The 20,895-nt window shown below is 39.5% G+C and overlaps 1 protein-coding gene across 3 annotated transcripts; it reads left to right on the top strand.

The window, feature by feature from the left end:
• The first annotated feature begins 580 nt into the window (after window positions 1-580).
• On the top strand, window positions 581-20,686 carry ARL9 (ADP ribosylation factor like GTPase 9). 3 transcript variants are annotated; one of them, XM_067736101.1, is made up of 4 exons: window positions 581-2,228; window positions 5,039-5,201; window positions 7,865-8,040; window positions 19,489-20,686. In XM_067736101.1, the coding sequence occupies exons 1-4, from the start codon at window positions 1,947-1,949 to the stop codon at window positions 19,666-19,668; spliced, it is 801 nt and encodes a 266-aa protein (XP_067592202.1). In that variant the 5' UTR covers window positions 581-1,946; the 3' UTR covers window positions 19,669-20,686. The 3 variants fall into 3 exon arrangements, with proteins under 3 accessions (XP_067592202.1, XP_067592203.1, XP_067592205.1); XM_067736102.1 differs by lacking the exon at window positions 19,489-20,686 and adding an exon at window positions 14,595-14,859; XM_067736104.1 differs by having other exon boundaries at window positions 2,224-2,351.
• The last annotated feature ends 209 nt before the right edge of the window (window positions 20,687-20,895 follow it).

Consider the following 20,895-nt stretch of genomic DNA (forward strand, 5'->3'; position numbering starts at 1 on the left):
CCTTTACAAGAGTAAGAAATGTGGTGCTGCCTTTCTGTTTAACATAAACTGTGGTAGCATCTAAACAAGAGACCTTCATATATGAATGATTTATTATGGCATTATACTTTTTGAGCTCTCAGAACAGTCTTTTGGTAAGTGACAGATATTTATTCCTTCTGAATATAAACCCCATTACAAAAATAATTGTTAGTAAATTTATGATTTTAGGATTGCATTAAATTTCTGTGGTGAAGGATAATAATTTTTTAGGTTAACTAAGCTACAGAATTTTGGTGAAAATTATCCGCCAATGAAAATTTTGACCCAAGGCACACAGAGAAATTTATAGTTCTCTAAGTCATTGTAATTGCCAGTCGTTATTATCAGTCATTATTAAGCAACTGAAACCTCAGTTCAAATAAATTGTAATTGTCAAATGAAATGTAAACACCTACATTAACTTTCTAGTAATTATTCTTTTGGACAGGTCTTTAACCAATGACCTATATACTTTGTGTATGTGTGTCTGTGTGTGTGTGTCTGTGTGTGTCTGTGTGTGTCTGTGTGTGTGTGCATTTATAAAAGTCAATATGGATACATCCATTCACTGTAGCACATTTTAAAATAAAATAATCTAGCGGTGAGTATGGATTAAGGTGTTCTGGGGTGTTGGCGTTTTACAGAGGACTTCTGTTAGTATATCTAAGAATTTTTTAAGCTGAGTATCTAAAATTATCCCCTGCCTCTCCCCCCAAAACGGGAAAACTAAACTAATGGGATTGAGAGAACCCAGTTTTAACTTGACTGAAAATTCATCATGTTGATATCTGTATGTAAACAAATTGAGGAGTATACATTTTTTCAGTTTTTAAGCATAACATTTTCAAGACTGCTTGGAAACTGCTAACCTTAAGAACTACTTAAAAACTGTTGCATCACTGAAGCTTTCTGAAACCTGCAGTTCATTCATTGTTTCCTTTAAGCCTGTTTGAAATGTAGATCTGATGAAGGTAAGTCAGTTTATTGCATTAAGATAATTTTGTTAGATTGTAAACTATACTGAAGGGTCCAATTTAACAAAATAATAAAAAAGAACCATCCATATACTTCTCAAGCAGTGTAAGCAACGTTACACCACCTTTGCAAAGCCCCGTGGGTACCTAATTTGTTACATATTAGATCATTGGGAGAGACTAGGCTATTTTGTTTAGTTGTGGTTTTAATACATGGTATTACCAGTATCTGTGATCCTGGCAGACTAATCTCCAGAGAAATTTTTTTAAGTGAAATGTAACAGATTTAAAATAAGGGAACCATTCACATTCCTGTTTTTCCTTAAGCATCCTGGATAGTTTCTCTAGACGCTGCTGGTGGACTTAAACAGGACGGAGGGCGGAGAGATCCCTAACTTCACTCTCCAGGCTTGTGACTACTGACGAGGGGAAGGCGGGGCATCCTCTGGTGCGCCTCAAGCGTTCTCCGGGTCGGAGACACGAGGGCTGGGCGGGCTCAGGGAGGAGGCGGGAGAGGTGAGAGGCTAAGATCTGGGCGTCTCGAAAGGCCTTTCTGAGACACCCTGCTCAGCCCGAGGGGATCTCCCGAGGAAGTGGCACCTGGGGACGATTTTCCTGTTTGACCAGACTTTCCGAGCTCCCGCGGCCGGGCCTCCCAGACCCCTCGCCTGGGCTCGACCCTTCTGGCTACCCGCGCCTTACCCTCTCCAATTCGCCTACCGCCCCAGGGCTCGGCGAATCCGCTGCGCGCAGCCCCCGGCCAGCGAGCGCCGGACTGCAGTCGTCGCCCCTCGGGACTGGGGTGCTGGCGCCGCGTGGTGACTGCGGGGGAGTTGTACGCTGCGTGGACCTGCGTCTCCTCCTTGCGCCTCCCGCAGGGGCCACTCCTGCCGGGACCCCGCACCGCAGCTCCAGCGCGGGCGCGTGGGAGGAGGGAGGGAAACAAGGGTGATGGGGATGGAGAGGGGGAAAGTGAAGAGAGAGAAAGGAAAGGAGCCGGAGAAAGAGAAAATACGGGAAAAAGGAAAGGAGGAGAAAGATAAAAAGAAGGAGGTGGAGAAGGAGAAAATTAAGGAAAAAGAAAAGGAAAGGGGGAGGGAGGAGAAAAGTAAGAGTAAAGAAGAGGAAAAGAGGAAAGGGCGGGAGACGGAGAAGGGGAAGGAACAATTTACGGAAAAAGACGAGAAAGAGAAGGACAACAGCACGTTGGCAAAGCCGCCGCTGGAGCTGCCGGTAAGAGACGGGTGCCTCAGACCCTCACCCAAGGCCGTTGTCAGCGTTCTGGCCAGAGCGCTGGCTCTCGCGCCGGAGGGAATCCGGTCTCGTGTGCGGGCTTTGTAACCGCGGATGGAACAGGTGTGCCAAGCTGCGAACGCCATCTCCCCAGCCCCTTGCCCGCTCTCACCCCTAACCCCGACCCTGCGTCCAAGGTCTAGGTCTAGTGTTGAGGAAGGTCAGGTCTCGTCTGGTCTAGTGTTGAAGAGGAGGCTTTAGTCGGGTTCACGGGAGCGCGGGGAACAGCCCTCTTTCCAGCCCCATCTCTGTCAGACGCCCAATGCTAGCTCCCAGTCCGCCCACGACACTGAAACCAGTCCCAAACCCTCACCACACATGCGCTCTCTCTCCCAGTCTTTTCTGTTTCGTAAGTTCCATGTGGGAAGGTGCAGGGTTCCTGAATTTGTGCAGGATGTGTTTTGGGTCCCTCTGGACATTTTCTGTGGGCGCTGAGGTTACTACTTCCATTGTTTTCAGACCACCAGCGCCCAGAAGGGACGGGCACAAAGGTTTAACTGAGAGGTCTCAGAAACCAGGCACTGCAGTCACAAAAGGACATACACCTATGATTCCACGTATATGATGTACCTAGAGTAGTCAGAATCGTAGAGAATAGAATGGTGGGGCCTGGGGGAAGGGGGAGTGCGGAGTTTGAGTTTAATCTTACAAGATGAACAGTTTTGGAGATGGATAGTGGTGATGGTTGCACAATATTATGAATGGATTTAATATCACCGTATGTTAAAGAATGGTTATGATGGTAAATTTTATGTTGTGTATTTTACCACGATTTAAAAATTGAGGGGGAAGAAGGAAAAACAGGCATTATTTGGATCAGCTCAGTGGGCTCTGTGCTCCTGGAGTTCCTGAGCTCACAGCTGCTTTCTGGTTCTAAACAATGTGAATTATTAATGGAGATTTGATCTCTGGTAAAACACAGGCTACATAGGTTCACATATAGTTAAATGAATAACTTTTGCAAGGAACAGTGGTGTTGAGAATCACATTTCGGGTCTGAACTCCTGTTTTACGGTAACCCCAGCTTTTCTTAAGAGATTATAAATATGAGGAGGCTTGTATTTTAGACTAAAAAATAAGCAAAATGTAAAGCATCAGTGACTGCAGAATTTCTAGGGGTTTAGGAGCAGCGATATGGTTGGAAAGGGAGTAGGGAACTGTTTTTATTCACAAAATTTCATAGGATCTAAGGTGCCATTATTTTAGGTAACACAAACAAAGAAAAAAAATGCTGCCAACCAAAATATGACACACCATAGATTGTAAAGTCCTCATTTCAGAGATGTTAAAATGTGAAAAAAAAACAAACAGAAAACAAACAGCATCTTGGAACTGATGAAATATGTTGGGATAGCCTGAGTAGAGCCATTGGTGGAGATAATGAGGGGGACACAATCCACATCTTGCAGCCAGTTCTTGGTGGCATCATTGCTTTAAAACATCCCCTTCATGCATCAAGTCCCTCTTCCTTACCATCACTCTCTCAGAATGGCACTATGACATTTAGGTGTGGGTAAGAGGGAACGGGGAGGAAGTGGGGATGGAGAGAGGAAACACCTATGGAAATACCTTTTGCTTTAAGAGCCATCAAGAATTCACTCCAAAAACAAACATTCTGTTATTCACTAGACAGGTTTATTAAATGCTGCCCTGTACACAAGACCCTATTAGACCAGACCTTAAACCATCTTACTTTTACATAGATCTTATATATTAAAACATAAAAAAAGAGGTGGGAGGTGGGTTAGACATTTAGTGCTGTTTAGGATCACTTTTTTTTTTTTTTAAACAAATCCAGTCTAAGTCTAATGTCAACATTTAGTGTTCAAGCAGAAATGTATAAGATTATTATTTTTAAACCAATGCCACTGAAGACATTTATTAGTGTTTTTTATGCATGAGAAATCTCTTTAGTAGGCTGTTTGAGAAATAGAATTCCTCTGAGTAGTCTGGCTGGATTGTTGCTCATTTATTACTGTTTACATTAAAGTTTGTATCCTAAAAGTCACCTTTCTGAGCACTCTGAAATTTCTATTTCTGTCTTCATACCAGCCTGCCCTTCTTGCCCCTCAATCACTTGTCATAAAATTTTCTAAGGTTGGTATGTTGGTAGAATGCTTCTTCCTAAAGTTTACATCTAGTTCATCAGGTTTTAGCATCAGATTTTTAAATACTCAATTATGATTGGAACAGGTTTAACAGTTTCTATAATCTTCGCCTTTTCATTTATGAGGGTAACCTTGCCCTAAGAGCTTTTAATCTAGTGATTCAACTGGGAAGACAAGACAGATTAATAATATGAGACCTTAGATGCTTACATGCTGAGTGGCAAAGTCAATATATGGAACAAGTAGGCCCCAAGACCCCATACAACAAATTGAATTCTGTTGCAGTCTCCAATAGACATGAACTCAGGAAGCAAAGTGAAGTCTGAAAATTGACCCTGAAGATTTATGGTACCTCCCATAAATCCTGATATATATATTATATATATATATATAATATATATTTGATAGATTGACCAGGAGTTGGGGGATGGAGAGGGGGTATACAATTAATATCACATAACTGATGGCTGATTATATAAAATACAAACTGACTGGTACAGTTTGTTCTAGACCTATTAAATGTTTTGCGATATTTTGTCCTGGTTTACAATTCCACAATATTATTGGCAGGCACACTGCCAGGAGTCAGGAAAACCAGGGCCCTGATAGCATAGGTTTATTGACTTATCTTTTGTTTCACAGGAGAAAAATAAGCAGATCCTAGTGCTGGGCCTGGATGGAGCAGGAAAGACCAGTGTTCTCCACTCTCTAGCTTTAAACAGAGTCCAGCACAGCGTGGCACCAACCCAAGGTTTCAATGCAGTGTTCATCAGCACTGAAGACAGCCAGTTGGAGTTCCTGGAGAGTAAGCTGTCTTTCTCAGTAGTTCTGGGGATAACCGATAGCCTATAGCCACATTATTGTTATACCTTAAGCCAGATTTAATGTTATCAACATTGGGTCATTGTGAAATGAAACACTGGGTCAGATTTTCCTAGACTTTCAGAATGCATGTGTAGTTTAGTGCTTGGGTACAGTGTGGGAATCACTTTCTGTTCTTTTCATTTTCTTCTTTTTGCAGTGGTGGTGATAAAGGGGAGTTGAGGGGAAGGCTTTTGCACCCCTCCTATAACAGCCTCCCTCCTCCCTTACTACCCCAAATATAAATGCAATCTAAGTAAATACAGTGTGTTTCCTTCTCTGCAAATGCAAATAGAGGTAACCTCCAAACCTCTTGTAACCAGATGGCAACCCAGAAACCCCTCCTCTAGCAGTTCTGGAGTCACCACCTCTCAAAATATTGCTGTACCCCAAAGTTGCATTAGATCCTCTTGTCTCCTCTTTACACTCTCTCCTCCTAGGATGATTTCACCTTTCCTCTTGACATTAAATACTATCTATATGCTAATGACTCCCAAATTTATCTCTCCAGCCAAACATATCCAGATGTTGCCTGACATCTCTACCTGGCTGTCTCACTGGCCTCTCAAGCCTAATATCGTCAAGACAAAATGTTTGATATATCTCTGTATCTGTTCCTTTCCCTTGTAATCCAACTGGTCAGTAAATGTCTCCTCACCCATCAACATGCTCAAGCCAGAAAACTGGGAGTTTTCTGTACCCCCTTTTGTACCCCACCTCCAGCCTGCTAGTAAAATGCTATGAATTTTTGCTTTCATTCAGTTGCGAAGAGAAAATGGTGGGCAGAGAAATTGGTAAGCCTGCAGGCAAATCTTTATGATAAAAGCATTGTTAAGAATAGAGTTTTCAATTTCCCCAGAAGCTATGGAAGAAATAATATTTTTAATGAATTGGATGGCTAACAAAAGTCTCAAAATATAAAAAGTGAAAAGAAAAATGGGAAGGAAAGGAAAGGGAAGGAAAAAAAGAAAGGGAGATAGGAAAGAAAAAGAAAACTCCAATTTGGGGGAGAAATGGACAGATCTGCCGTTGGAGTGAGGGGTTTCAACATATCTTTGTCAATTATTAATAAGATCAAGGAGAAAAAATATCCGCAGAGATATATAAAATTTGAACACAGTCAACAAGTTCGATCTAGTGAATAATATAAAATTGTCCAAAAAAAAATATATATATATATATAAAATTGTCCAATTAGACAATTTTAGCCACATACAAAAGTTAAAATTCACGTTCTTCTCAAACACTCACAGAACAATTACCAGCAAAGACCGCTTACTGGGCCATACAGCAAGTCTTAACAAAGTTTTCAAAGAGGATGCATCATACAAACTGTGTTCTCAACTACATTGCTGTCAAGTTAGAAGTTAATACCTAAAAGATAGCAATCCCTGTGTAGGTGAAATGCCATGGTGTTGCCAAGAACATGGGGAACGACATGTTCATCTTTAAACTACATGTGTTAAAACCATATGAATTACTTGGATTATACACATTCTTTAAAAAAATTAAAAACACAAAATACTTCAAAGAATGACTAGCCTGGCTCTCCATACAAAAGAAAACAAAGACAAATCAACACCCTGTCCTATTCGTTTTTTAAATGGTATTGTTAAGTCCCTATAACAGGAGTCTGCACACTTTTTCTGCAGAGGGCTCGAGAGTAGCTAATGTAGACTCTGTGACCGCATGGGCTCTGTGCAGCTACTCAACCCTGCAGTTGTACTGCGAAAGCAGCCGGAGACCATATGTGCACATATCTATGTGCCTGTGTTCTCATACAACTTTATTTGTACTGAAATCCAAATGTGATATAATGTTCATGTGTTACAAAATGGTATTCTTTTTTTCCCCAAACATTTAAAAAGGTAGAATCCATTTGTTGTTCGTGGGCTGTACAAAAATAGGCAGTGAGCCAGATTTAGGCTGTGGGCCATTGTTTGTCATATTGTGTCCCAGGAGAAAAATAAAAACTGAATTCATTGTGTATGTATTATTATCATTCCAAAAAGTCTCTTCTGGGAAGAATCAGCAGAATGAAATAACCCAAAGGAATTTTTTCTGAAGCAAGTATTCCTGAATGCCCACAGGATCATATTAACTCTTTGTGCAAGATTAAGAGAGGAAATTAGTTCTGGGATTTTGACAAAGGAAAAAAGTTGTGCAAGTGAGGCTAGCCAATGACATTTAAATCAGTCCATTTAAAACTTATTTTAGAGAAATATGTGTTTTAACCCACCACCCTGAATTATTTTAGTATCCTACTCCCATTCGCTGAGCTATACCTGACAGGCAGACATTGGCCATCATGGCTGCTGTGTATAACAGATCAGGAGGCATCCACTGTAGTACAAATTTAAGATCTTTATGCTGGTCCTTTGTGTTCCAGAATGAGTGACCCGCTTGTGGAGGGTAAATATTCCCACCAATCATTTCCCCAGTAACATCGCTGAAGTTGTTTGAAGAATTGGGTAGAGTCTCACAGAGGTCTTTTATTAGAATATGTATCCAGTGTTCAGGAATTATCAAAATGTGTCTTTCCTGCCCCCCTCAGTGGACTCTCCTGAGGTTTGTGTGTGTGTCTTCCTTCTCTACTGTTCTTTGTAGTTGGTGGCAGCAAACCTTTCCGTTCCTGTTGGGAAATGTACCTGTCCAAGGGATTGCTGCTAATCTTTGTGGTGGATTCAGCAGATCACAACAGATTACCTGAAGCTAAGAAGCACCTTCATCAACTAATTGGGACAAATCCAATCCTTCCTCTGGTTGTGTTTGCAAACAAACAGGTAAAAATTGGTGCAAATATAAATTGTACTCAATAGTTTTATTATTAATACAAGAAGTAGAAATGTCTACTTTTAATAGCAAGATATTCAATAATATGTTGTATGTTCAGTTCAGTTTATACTATTAGATCTATTGGATTATACAGTCAGCCCTCCATATCTGTGAATTCAACCACCTGTGGATCAGGAAAAAAAAGATTCTGGAAAGTTCCAGAAAGTAAAACTTGTATTTGCCACACACAGGCAACTATTTACATAGCATTTACATTGTATTAGGTATTATAAGTAATCCAGAGATGATTTAAAGTATATGGGAGGATGTGCATAAGTTATTTGCAAATACTGTGCCATTTTATGTAAGGGGCTTGAGCATCCTCAGATTTTGGTGTCTGCTGGGGTCTTGCAACCAATCCCCCTCAGATACCAAGGGACAGCAGTAAATTCCTTGAGAACAGAGACTATCATTCACCTTTGTGTCCTTTGTAAAACCTAGCATAATGCCTTGTACATAGTAGGAATTCAACAAACACCTGTTGAATTTATTTTTTTTAATTTAATTTTATCTATTTATTTTTTACAGAGCAGGTTCTTACTAGTTATCTGTTTTATACATATTAGTGTATATATGTCAATCCCGATCTCCCAATTCATCCCACCACCACCCCCACTTTTCCGCCCTGGTGTCCACATGTTTGTTCTCTACATCTGTGTCTCTATTTCTGCCCTGCAAACCGGTTCATCTGTACCATTTTTCTAGGTTCCACATATATGCATTAATATATGATATTTGTTTTTCTCTTTCTGACTTACTTCACTCTGTATGACAGTCTCTAGGTCCATCCATGTCTCTACAAGTGACCCAATTCCGTTCCTTTTTATGGCTGAGTAATATCCCATTGTATATATATACAATATCTACTTTATCCATTCATCTGTTGATGGGCATTTAGGTTGCTTCCATGACCTGGCTATTGTAAATAGTGCTGCAATGAACATTGGGGTGCATGTGTCTTTTTGAATTATGGTTTTCTCAGGGTATATGCCCAGTAGTGGGATTGCTAGGTCATATGGTAATTCTATTTTTAGTTCTTTAAGGAATCTCCATACTGTTCTCCATAGTGGCTGTATCAATTTACATTCCTACCAACAGTGCAAGAGGGTTCCCTTTTCTCCACACCCTCTCCAGCATTTATTGTTTGTAGATTTTCTGATGATGCTCATTTTTACTGGTGTGGTAATACATCATTGTAGTTTTGATTTGCATTTCTCTAATAATTAGTGACGTTGAGCAGCTTTTCATGTGCCTCTTGGCCATCTGTATGTCCTCTTTGGAGACATGTCTATTTAGGTCTTCTGCCCATTTTTGGATTGGGTTGTTTTGTTTTTGTTTTTATTTTGTTTTTGCGGCACGCGGGCCTCTCACTGTTGTGGCCTCTCCCGTTGTGGAGCACAGGCTCCGGACGCGCAGGCTCAGCGGCCATGGCTCACGGGCCCAGCCGCTCCACGGCATGTGGGATCCTCCCGGACCGGGGCACGAACCCATATCCCCTGCATCGGCAGGCGGACTCTCAACCACTGCGCCACCAGGGACGCCCGGGTTGTTTTTTTTTTTTAATACTGCGCTGCATGAACTGTTTATATATTTTGAAGATTAATCCTTTGTCCGTTGATTCGTTTGCAAATATTTTCTCCCATTCTAAGGGTTGTCTTTTCGTTTTGTTTATAGTTTCCTTTGCTGTGCAAAAGCTTTTAAGTTTCATTAGGTTCCATTAGTTTATTTTTGTTTTTATTTCCATTACTCTAGGAGGTGGGTCAAAAAAGATCTTGCTGTGATTTATGTCAAAGAGTGTTCTTCCTGTATTTTCCTCTAATAGTTTTATAGTGTCCAGTCTTACATTTAGGTCTTTAATCCATTTTGAGTTTATTTTTGTGTATGGTGTTAGAGAGTGTTCTAATTTCATTCTTTTACATGTAGCTGTCCAGTATTCCTAGTACCACTTATTGAAGAGACTGTCTTTTCTCCATTGTATATCCTTGCCTCCTTTATCATAGATTAGTTGACCATAGGTGCATGGGTTTATCTCTGGGCTTTCTATCCTGTTCCATTGATCTATATTTCTGTTTTTGTGCCAGTACCATATTGTCTTCATTATTGTACCTTTGTAGTATAGTCTGAAGTCAGGGAGTCTGACTCCTCTAGCTCCGTTTTTTTCCCTCAAGACTGCTTTGGCTATTCAGGATCTTTTGTGTCTCCATACAGATTTTAAGATTTTTTGTTATAGTTCTGTAAAAAAATGCCACTGTTAATTTGATAGGGATTGCATTGAATCTGTAGATTGCTTTGTGTACTATAGTCATTTTCACAATATTGGTTCTTCCAATCCAAGAACATGGTATATCTCTCCATCTGTTTGTGTCATCTTTGATTTCTTTCATCAGTCTCTTATAGTGTTCTATGTACAGGTCTTTTGTCTCCTTAGGTAGGTTTATTCCTAGGTATTTTATTCTTTTTGTTGCAATGGTGAATGGGATTGTTTCCTTAATTTCTCTTTCTGATCTTTTATTGTTATTGTATAGGAATTCAGGAGATTTCTTTGCATTAATTTTATATCCTGCAACTTTACCAAATTCATTGATTAGCTCTAGTAGTTTTCTGGTGGCATCTTTAGGATTCTCTATGTATAGTGTCATGTCATCTGCAAACAGTGACAATTTTACTTCTTCTTTTCCAATTTGTATTCCTTTTATTTCTTTTTCTTCTCTGACTGCTGTGGCTAGGACTTCCAAAACTATGTTGAATAATAGTAGTGAGAGTGGACATCCTTGTCTTGTACCTGATCTTAGAGGAAATGCTTTCAGTTTTTCACCATTGAGAATGATGTTTGCTGTGGGTTTGTCATATATGGCCTTTATTATGTTGAGGTAGTTTCCCTCTATGCCCACTTTCTGGAGAGTTTTTATCATAAATGGCTGTTGAATTTTGTCAAAAGCTTTTTCTGCATCTATTGAGATGACCATATGGTTTTTCTCCTTCAATTTGTTAATATGGTGTATCACATTGATTGATTTGCTTATATTGAAGAATCCTTGCATCCCTGGGATAAATCCCACTTGATCATGGTGTATGATCCTTTTAATGTGTTGTTGGATTCTGTTTGCTAGTATTTTGTTGAGGATTTTTGCATCCATATTCTGTTTTTTGCATCAGTGATATTGGTCTGTAATTTTCTTTTCTTGTAGTATCCGTGTCTGGTGTTGGTATCAGGCTGATGGTGGCTTCATAGAATGAGATTGGGAGTTTTCCTTCCTCTGCAATTTTTGGAAGAGTTTGAGAAGGATGGGTGTTAGCTCTTCTCTAAATGTTTGATAGAATTCACCTGTGAAGCCATCTGGTCCTGGACTTTTGTTTGTTGGAAGATTTTTAATCACAGTTTCAATTTCATTACTTGTGATTGGTCTGTTCATATTTTCTATTTCTTCCTGGTTCAGTCTTGGAAGATGATACCTTTCTAAGAATTTGTCCATTTCTTCCAGGTTGTCCATTTTATTGGCATAGAGTTGCTTGTAGTAGTCTCTTAGGATACTTTGTATTTCTGCAGTGTCTGTTGTAACTTCTCCTTTTTCATTTCTAATTTTATTGATTTGAGTACTCTCCTTCTTCTTGATTAGTCTGGCTAAAGGTTTATCAATTTTGTTTATCTTCTCAAAGAACCCGCTTTTAGTTTTATTGATCTTTGCTACTGTTTCCTTCATTTCTTTTTCATTTATTTCTTATCTGATTTTTATGATTTCTTTCCTTCTGCTAACTTTGGGTCTTGTTTGCTCTTCTTTCTCTAGTTCCTTTAGGTGTAAGGTTAGATTGTTTATCAGAGATTTTTCTTGTTTCTTGAGGTAGGATTGTATTGCTATAAACTTCCCTCTTAGCCGTGTTTTTGCTGCATTCCGTAGGTTTTGGATCATCGTGTTTTCATTGTCATTTGTCTCTAGGTTTTTTTTGATTTCCTCTTTGATTTATTCAGTGATCTCTTGGTTATTTAGTATATTGATTGCCTCCACGTGTTTGTGTTTTTTACGTTTTTTTCCCTGTAATTGATTTCTAATCTCATAGCATTGTGGTCAGAAAAGATGCTTGATATGATTTCAGTTTTCTTATATTTACCAAGGCTTGATTTGTGACCCAAGATGTGATCTAGCCTGGGGAATGTTCCGTGGGCACTTGAGAAGAAAGTATAATCTGCTGTTTTTGGATGGAATGTCCTATAAATATCAATTAAATCTATCTGGTCTATTGTGTCATTTAGAGCTTCTGTTTCCTTATTAATTTTCTGTCTGGATGATCTGTCCATTGGTGTAAGTGAGGTGTTAATGTCTGCCACTATTATTGTGTTACTGTCGATTTCTTCTTTTATGGCTGTTAGCAGTTGCCTTATGTATTGAGGTGGTCCTATGTTGGGTGCATATATATTTATAATTGTTATATCTTCTTCTTGGATTCATCCCTTGATCATTATGTAGTATCCTTCCTTGTCTCTTGTAACATTCTTTATTTTAAAATCTATTTTATCTTATATGAGTATTGCTACTTCAGCTTTCTTTTGATTTCCATTTGCATGGAAAATCTTTTTCCATCCCCTCACTTTCAGTCTGTATGTGTCCCTAGGTCTGAAGTTGGTCTCTTGTAGACAGCATATATGAGTCTTGTTTTTGTATCCATTCAACGAGCCTGTGTCTTTTGTTTGGAGCATTTAATCCATTCACGTTTAAGGTAATTATCGATATGTATGTTCCTATTACCCTTTTCTTTATTGTTATGGGATTGTTATTGTAGGTCCTTTTCTCCTCTTTTGTTTCCTGCCTAGAGAAGTTCCTTTAGCATTTGTAGAGCTGGTTTGGTGATGCTGAATTCTCTTAGCTTTTGCTTGTCTGTAAAGCTTTTGATTTCTCCATCAAATCTGAATGAGATCCTTGCTGGGTAGAGTAATCTTGGTTGTAGCGTCTTCCCTTTCATCACTTTAAATATGTCATGCGACCCCCTTCTGGCTTGTAAAGTTTCTTCTGAGAAATCAGCTGTTAGCCTTATGGGAGTTCCCTTGTATGTTATTTCTCGTTTTTCCCTTGTTGCTTTCAATAATTTTTCTTTGTCTTTAATTTTTGCCAATTTGATTAGTATGTGTCTTAGTATGTTTCTCCTTGGGTTTTTCCTGCATGGCACTGTCTGCACTTTCTGGACTTGAGTGGCTATTTCCTTTCCCATGTTAGGGAAGTTTTTGACTATAATCTCTTCAAATATTTTCTCAGGTCCTTTCTTTCTTTCTTCTCCTTCTGGGACCCCTATAATGAGAATGTTGTTGCATTTAATGTTGTCCCAGAGGTCTCTTAGGCTGTCTTCATTTCTTTTCATTCTTTTTTCTTTGTTCTGTTCCATGGCAGTGAATTCCACCATTCTGTCTTCCAGGTCACTTATCCATTCTTCTGCCTCAGTTATTCTGCTATTGATTCCTTCTAGTGTATTTTTCATTTCATTTATTGTATTTTTCATCTCTGTTTGTTTGTTCTTTAATTCTTCTAGGTGTTTGTTCTTTAATTCTTCTAGGTCTTTGTTAAACATTTCTTGCATCTCCTCGATCCTTGCCTCCATTGTTTTTCCGAGGTCCTGGATCATCTTCACTATCATTATTCTCAATTCTTTTTCTGGAAGGTTGCCTATCTTTACTTCCTTTAGTTGTTTTACTGGGGTTTTATCTTGTTCCTTCATCTGGGACATAGTCCTCTGCCTTTTCATTTTGTCTATCTTTCTGTGAATGTGGTTTCATTCCACAGGCTGCAGAATTGTAGTTACTCTTGCTTCTGCTGTCTGTCCTCTGATGGATGAGGCTATCTAAGGGGTTTGTGCAAGCTTCCTGATGGGAGGGACTGGTGGTGGGTAGGGTTGGGTGTTGCTGTGGTGGGCAGAGCTCAGTAAAAGTTTAATCAGCTTGTCTGCTGTTGGGTGGGGTTGGGTTCCCTCCCTGTTGGTTCTTTGGCCTGAGGCATCCCAGCATTGGAGCCTACCAGCTCTTTGATGGGGCTAATGGCAGACTCTGGAAGGGCTCACGCCAAGGAGTACTTCCCAGAACTTCTGTTGCCAGTGTCCTTGTCCCTTGGTGAGCCACAGCCCACCCCCAGTCATCTGCTGCAGACCCTCTAACACTAGTGGGTAGGTCTGGTTCAGTCTCCTATGGGGCCACTGCTCCTTCCCGTGGGTCCTGATGCACACACTGCTTTGAGTGTGCCCTCCAAGAGTGGAGTCTCTGTTTCCCCCCAGTCCTGTCAAAGTCCTGCAATCAAATCCCGCTAGCCTTCAAAGTCTGATTCTCTAAGAATTCCTCCTTCTGTTGCCAGACCCCCAGGTTGGGAAGCCTGATGTGGGGCTCAGAACCTTCACTCCAGTGGGTGGACTTCCATGGTATAAGTGTTTTCTAGTTTGTGAGTCACCCACTCAGCGGTTATGGGATTTGATTTTATCGTGATTGCGCCCCCTTACCATCTCAATGTGGCTTTTCCTTTGTCTTTAGATGTGGGGTATCTTTTTTGGTGAGTTCCAGTGTCTTCCTGTCGATGACTGTTCAGCAGTTAGTTGTGATTCCAGTGCTCTTGCAAGAAGGAGTGAGCACACATCCTTCTACTCCACCATCTTGAACCAATCTACCTGTTGAATTTAATTCAGTGAACATTTATTGACTTTTGAATTGATTTCTACAAAATATTTGCGTGTTTAATATGTATAAAGAAGTGGTTTTAGATCAATTAGCCTGACCTGAATTTATTTCACACACATGCATTAAAATATTAAATGTTCATGAAGAAATTGGAACCCTTGTGCAGTGTTGGTGGGGATGTCAAATGGTGCAGCCACTGTGAAAAACAGTATGACAGTTCCTTAAAAAATTAAAAATAGAGTTTTCATATAGTCCAGCAATCCACTTCTGGGTATATAACCAATAGAATTGAAAGCAGGAACTCAAACAGATATTTGCACAGCCATGTTCATAGCAGACTTATTCACAGTAGCCAAAAGGTAGAAGCAACCCAAGTGTCCATCCACAGATGAATGGATAAACAAAATGAGATATATACATACAATGGATATTATTCAGCCTTAAAAAAGGAAATTCTGACACATGCTACAACATAGATGAACTTTGAAGACATTATGCTAAGTGAAATAAGCCAGTCACAAAAAGACAAATACTGTATGATTACACTTTTTTAAAAAAAATTATTTATTTATTTTTGGCTGCACTGGGTCTTCGTTGCTCCGTGCAGTCTTTCTCTAATTGCGGCGAATGGGGGCTACTCTTTGTTGCGGTGTGCAGGCTTCTCATTGTGGTGGCTTCTCTTGTTGCGGACCACAGGCTCTAAGCATGCGGGATTCAGTAGTTGTGGCACACGGGCTCAGTAGTTGTGGCCTGCGGGTTCTAGCGCACAGGCTTAGTACTTGTGGCGCATGGGCTTAGTTGCTCCATGGCATGTGGGATCTTCCCAGACCAGGGTTCGAACCCATGTCCCCTGCATTGGCAGGCGGATACTTAACCACTGCGCCACCAGTGAAGTCCCTGAATACAGTTTTGTGAGGTCCCTAGAGCAGTCAAATTCATAGAAATGAAAAGTAGAATAGTGGTTGCCAGAGCCTGGGGGAGGGAGAAACGGGAAGTTATTGTTTAATGGGTACAGAGTATCAGTTTTACAAGTTGAAAAGAGTTCTGGAGATGGATGGTGTACAACAATGTGAATGTACTTATTTGTACACTGAACTGGACACTTAAAATTGGTTAATATGGCAAATTTCTTTATGTGTATTTTACTACAATAAAGAAAGTTAAAAAAGGTATTAGACATCTATAGCATTGTACAGGCATACCTCATTTTATTGCACTTTGCAGATATTTTGTTTTTTACAAATCAAAGGTTTGTGGCAACCCTGCATCGAGCAAGTCTATAGGTACCGTTTTCCCAAAAGCATTTCTCACTTCATGTCTCTGTGTAGCATTTTAGTAATTCTTGCAATATTTCAAACTTTTAAGATTATTATTATATTTGTTATGATAATCTGTGATCAGTGATCTTTGATGTTACTATTGCAAAAAGATTACAATTTGCTGCAGGCTCAGATGATGGTTAACATTTTTTAGCAGTAAGGTATTTTTTAATTAAGGTATGTACTTTTTTTAGACAATGCTATTGCACACTTAATAGACTACAGTAGTGTAAACATAACTTTTATATGCACTGAGAGACAAAAAAATTCAAGTGACTAGCTTTATTGCAGTATTCTTTTTTTTTTTTTTTTTTTTTTTGCGGTACGTGGGCCTCTCACTGTTGTGGCCTCTCCCGTTGCGGAGCACAGGCTCCAGACGCGCAGGCTCAGCGGCCGTGGCTCACAGGCCCAGCCGCTTCGTGGCACATGGGATCTTCCCGGACCGGGGCACGAACTGGTGTCCCCTGCATCGGCAGGTGGACTCTCAACCCCTGCACCACCAGGGAAGCCCTGCAGTATTCATTTTATTGCAGTAGTCTGGAACCAAATTTGAAATATCTCTGAGGTATGCCTGTAATGCTAAAACCCCTCTCTTAATAGCTAGGGTTGCCAGTCATAAGAGAGCTCAGTTCCTGCCATTTCTTCCACTACTTCTATGGATGAATATTTATAGAAGTAAACTAAATAATTACAAATGATCTAAAAGTAGGAGCCTATATTAAAGTCCAGCAGAGATGCTAGTCCAGCAGATTATTTCTAAAAGAAAAGCTGGAGATTTTTTTTTAATGAGCATCTTAAGTACCACAAACTGTAAAGATTTAGAGGATCCTGGTATATTTAAGTAAGCTGTATAGTATTCCATTGCATGAATATACCACGGCTTTACCATTTTCTTGTTGGATATTTGGTTTATTTCCAATGTTTTATTGCTAAAATCAGTTCTACAGTGAATCTTCATGTATGTGTCTCCTCGTTGATGTGTACCAACATTTCTCTAGTGCATGAGGAATTGCTGGGTTTTGGATTTGTCCATATTCAATTTTGCTAGATATTACCAAGTTGCTTTCCAAAGATATTGAACTAGTTTATTTTTCCTACCAGCAGTATATGACAGTTTTTATAGCTCCACATCCTTGTCAATACTTGGCTTGTCAAACTTTCATTTTTGCCAGTCTCATGGGGATGAAATTTTATCTTATTATTCTAATTTGCATTTCCTTAATTACTAGTGAGCTTGAACATGTTTTCAGATGTTCACTGGTTATTAGTTTCAAATTAGTTTCATTCTTTGAAATGAACTTCCACATTTGTGAATTATCTTTTAATATCTTTCCCCAAATTCCTGTTACGGTGTTTATCTTTTCTCCTTTGAGTTGTAGGAGTCTTTCGTGTCCTTTGGAAAAACTTTTGTCTGTTACATACATTACACATATCTTCCACAGCAATCTATTAGCTTATGATTTTACTTTGTTTATGGTTGTCTTTTTAATACATAGGTTTTCATTTTTTTTAATAAATTTTTTATTTTTATTTTTGTCTGTGTTGGGTCTTCGTTGCTGCACACAGGCTTTCTCTAGTTGTGGTGAGCGGGGGCTACTCTTTGTTGTGGTGCTCCGGCTTCTCATTGTGGTGGCTTCTCTTGTTGTGAAGCACGGGCCCTAGGCACGCAGGCTTCAGTAGCTGTGGCACGCGGGCTCAGTAGTTGTGACTCATGGGATCTAGAGCACAGGCTCAGTAGTTGTGGCACATGGGCTTAGTTGTTCTGTGGCATGTGGGATCTTCCTGGACCAGGGCTCGAAACTGTGTCTCCTGCATTGGCAGGCAGATTCTTAACCACTCTGCCACCAGGGAAGTCCCAGGTTTTCATTTTTAATAGACAAATTTAGCAATACTCTCCTTTGTGGTTTATATCTCTTCATCAAATTGAATAAACAGAGCTATTTGGTGTCAAATTTATAACTTTTACTGGGGTTTAATAATAAAAGGTTTGGATATTCTAGTTTAAGTGTAATGCATCTTGGGTGATGCTCCTTGGCCAAAGTAATTTATTTTTTTGTATGACTCATTGGTTCAAGTTATTACATAAGTATTTTTAAAACGTCGACTTACTATCTTTACTCTTTGAGTGATGATCTCTATTAAGGCACAGTTATGTAAGTGTGGAATGCATCTGATATTTATCCCTGATGTGCTTTTATCATTACAAGGAGCCCCTCCTCCCACGCAACACCCTCCTTCTATTTTCTTCCTCTCCAATTCCATCAGTGACTTTTTTTTTAACTTGAGACATTGTCCACATGTTACTAGATTCATTAACACAGTTGCAAAATTCACTGCGGGCTCTAGGAATAAGTGAATTCAGGTTTCAGACAGGCAATATATTGGGAGGACCAGAAAGGTAATCATACCACATCAGGAAAAGTCTCACAGGCTCCCAGTTATGGAATTTGATAGGTTCATATTGGTACAAGAAAAAAATGACACAATATTGGACTATTTCCAGATGATGTCCTAAAGCTATGGGAAAACACTATGAAACAACAAAAAGCCAAATACAAATGCAATTTTAGGAGTGAAAATACTTAAACTTTTGCAAAGGACTTAAAAACTATAACTGAATCTGTGTATGTATTTAGGAGAGGGAATGTCAGAGGTCATTTGCATAAATAATTCTTGATGTGTGAGAGGCAAAGAAATATGTTTTGACCTTGGCATTTTGACCTCAAGGAGGTTTTGACCTTGGCATGCAGCATAAACACATGCTTTCTGTCTCCTCATTTTAATCTCTCCTCTCTCTACCTCTCCCAGTGGGTTTCTGTCCTTTAAGCCTTCCCCGCTTCTCCATCTTGTCCTTTTTCCCTCCACCTGTCCCTCCCCTCTTAGCCTCCTTTACCCACTACTCCATTTTCTAAATTCACTTCCTCCCTTATCCCTTCTCTGTCTCCCTCCATCCCTCCAAATTTGATCCAAAATTTTTTGTTCAGTAGAAATAATGGTTGCAAAGGAAAACTCACATTTGGCAAATGCTTAATCAATAAAATATGATATGGGCAAAAACCAATTAATGAATCAAATTTCTATTGTTAAGACAAATTAAAAATAATATTAGGAAAATAAAGATAAAAATGGAAAAACAAAATTAGAAGCATATAGATTGCACTGTTTAGGAAATTGATTAAGGTATTATATCGACTTAACTTCATTCCAGAACATACTTTTTTGATGATAACTCATAAATGCTGATATAATTCCAATGAAAATCATTATATTCAAACAATCATTAAGATCATAGTAATGGGATTACAGTATCCTCCATATTAGAATGGAGGTGGGGTCATTGAGAGCAATAAATGAGAGTAATAAATGTATCTATCCAAAAAGATTGCAAAATAACCAACTTTTTCTCAATTCTTTTTTCATTCTTGGTGAAGGATCTTGAAGCAGCCTATCACATTACAGATATCCATGAAGCTTTGGCATTATCTGAGGTGGGAAATGACAGGAAGATGTTCTTGTTTGGAACCCAGGTGACTGAGAATGGCTCAGAGATACCCTCCATCATGCAAGATGCCAGAGACCTGATTGCACAGCTGGCTGCAGACATGCAGTGATCAGGCCTAGGCCCACTGTGAGGCTCATGATTTGAACGTCACCAGGGAATGTTTAGCGGCAGGCTGGAAGCCAAAAGTTTCCACTTTCCAATAAAAAATAAGGCATTTCCTATTTTCTCAATGCAGGGCATATACACATATATAAGATAATGTTAATTGATTAAGAGGATCTCTATTTATATTTTGAACTTTAAAAATATTGGTAAAACAATGTATTTAGAGGGATTTGGATTTTTTTTAAATTTTTATTTATTTTTGGCTGCGTTGGGTCTTTGTTGCTGCATGCGGGCTTTCTCTAGTTGCAGCGAGCGGGGGCTACTTTTCGTTGTGGTGCATGGGCTTCTTATTGCGGTGGCTTCTCTTGTTGTGGAGCACGGGCTCTAGGTGCACGGGCTTCAGTAGTTGTGGCACATTGGCTCAGTAGTTGTGGCTCGCAGGCTCTAGAGCGCAGGCTCAGTAGTTGTGGTGCACGGGCTTCATTGCTCCATGGCATGTGGGATCTACCCAGACCAGGGCTTGAACCCACATCCCCTGCATTGGCAGGTAGATTCTTAACCACTGTGCCACCAGGGAATTCCCGGGATTTGGATTTTTAATCAACCAAATTAAAGTGAACAGTAGGAAGCATTCATTCCATTTGTAGTTTCTCAATGAAATGAGATTTACATTAAAATATTTTAATAACTTTTCTCTTTTCAAGTAAAAATCCAGGTGTCTTTCCTTTAAGTGGATCCGTAGGGATCCACTTAAAAGTAGGGAAAGAAATATCAGGATAGGGCAATAAGAAAAGTAAGCACTATCAAACCCACATAGAAATATAAATTAACAGCATTCAGAAAGATTTAGGAAAGGCTTCTTTTTAAGAAACTATTGCACTAAAAGAAGAACACCGTGAGGATTTGTTTTTTAAATGCTTGTTATTTAGCTTTTTTATATAGATAAGCTTTCTTTACTAGAAATATTTTGTAAGAGTGATAACTCTGTTTACCTACAGACATAAATCCAACTTCGAACCTTAGTGTCCTGTCTTGATCTTTTTTTTTTTAAAAAAAAAAAGGACTTCCAGTTTTGAGCCCAGCATGTAAGAAGCTTGGAAGCCACCACTCCATTCTAACAAGTTAAAAAGCTGAACAGACTGAAAAATCAGCATTGGAGGGAGCAACAGGAGAATACAGAGATTAACAATTTACCAGAGCAGAGACTTATAGTGGGAAACTGCCCATGGGA

The sequence above is a fragment of the Pseudorca crassidens genome, chromosome 4 (assembly GCF_039906515.1).
Source record: "Pseudorca crassidens isolate mPseCra1 chromosome 4, mPseCra1.hap1, whole genome shotgun sequence".
Lineage (NCBI taxonomy): Eukaryota > Metazoa > Chordata > Mammalia > Artiodactyla > Delphinidae > Pseudorca > Pseudorca crassidens.

Bases quoted from the DNA above. Each gene is read 5' to 3' on its own strand.
- ARL9 (XM_067736101.1), top strand. From the start codon at position 1,947: ATGGGGATGGAGAGGGGGAAAGTGAAGAGAGAGAAAGGAAAGGAGCCG. The intron at 2,229-5,038 runs GTAAGAGACGGG...TTTGTTTCACAG, and splicing joins AGCCGCCGCTGGAGCTGCCG to GAGAAAAATAAGCAGATCCT. The intron at 8,041-19,488 runs GTAAAAATTGGT...TTCTTGGTGAAG, and splicing joins TTGTGTTTGCAAACAAACAG to GATCTTGAAGCAGCCTATCA.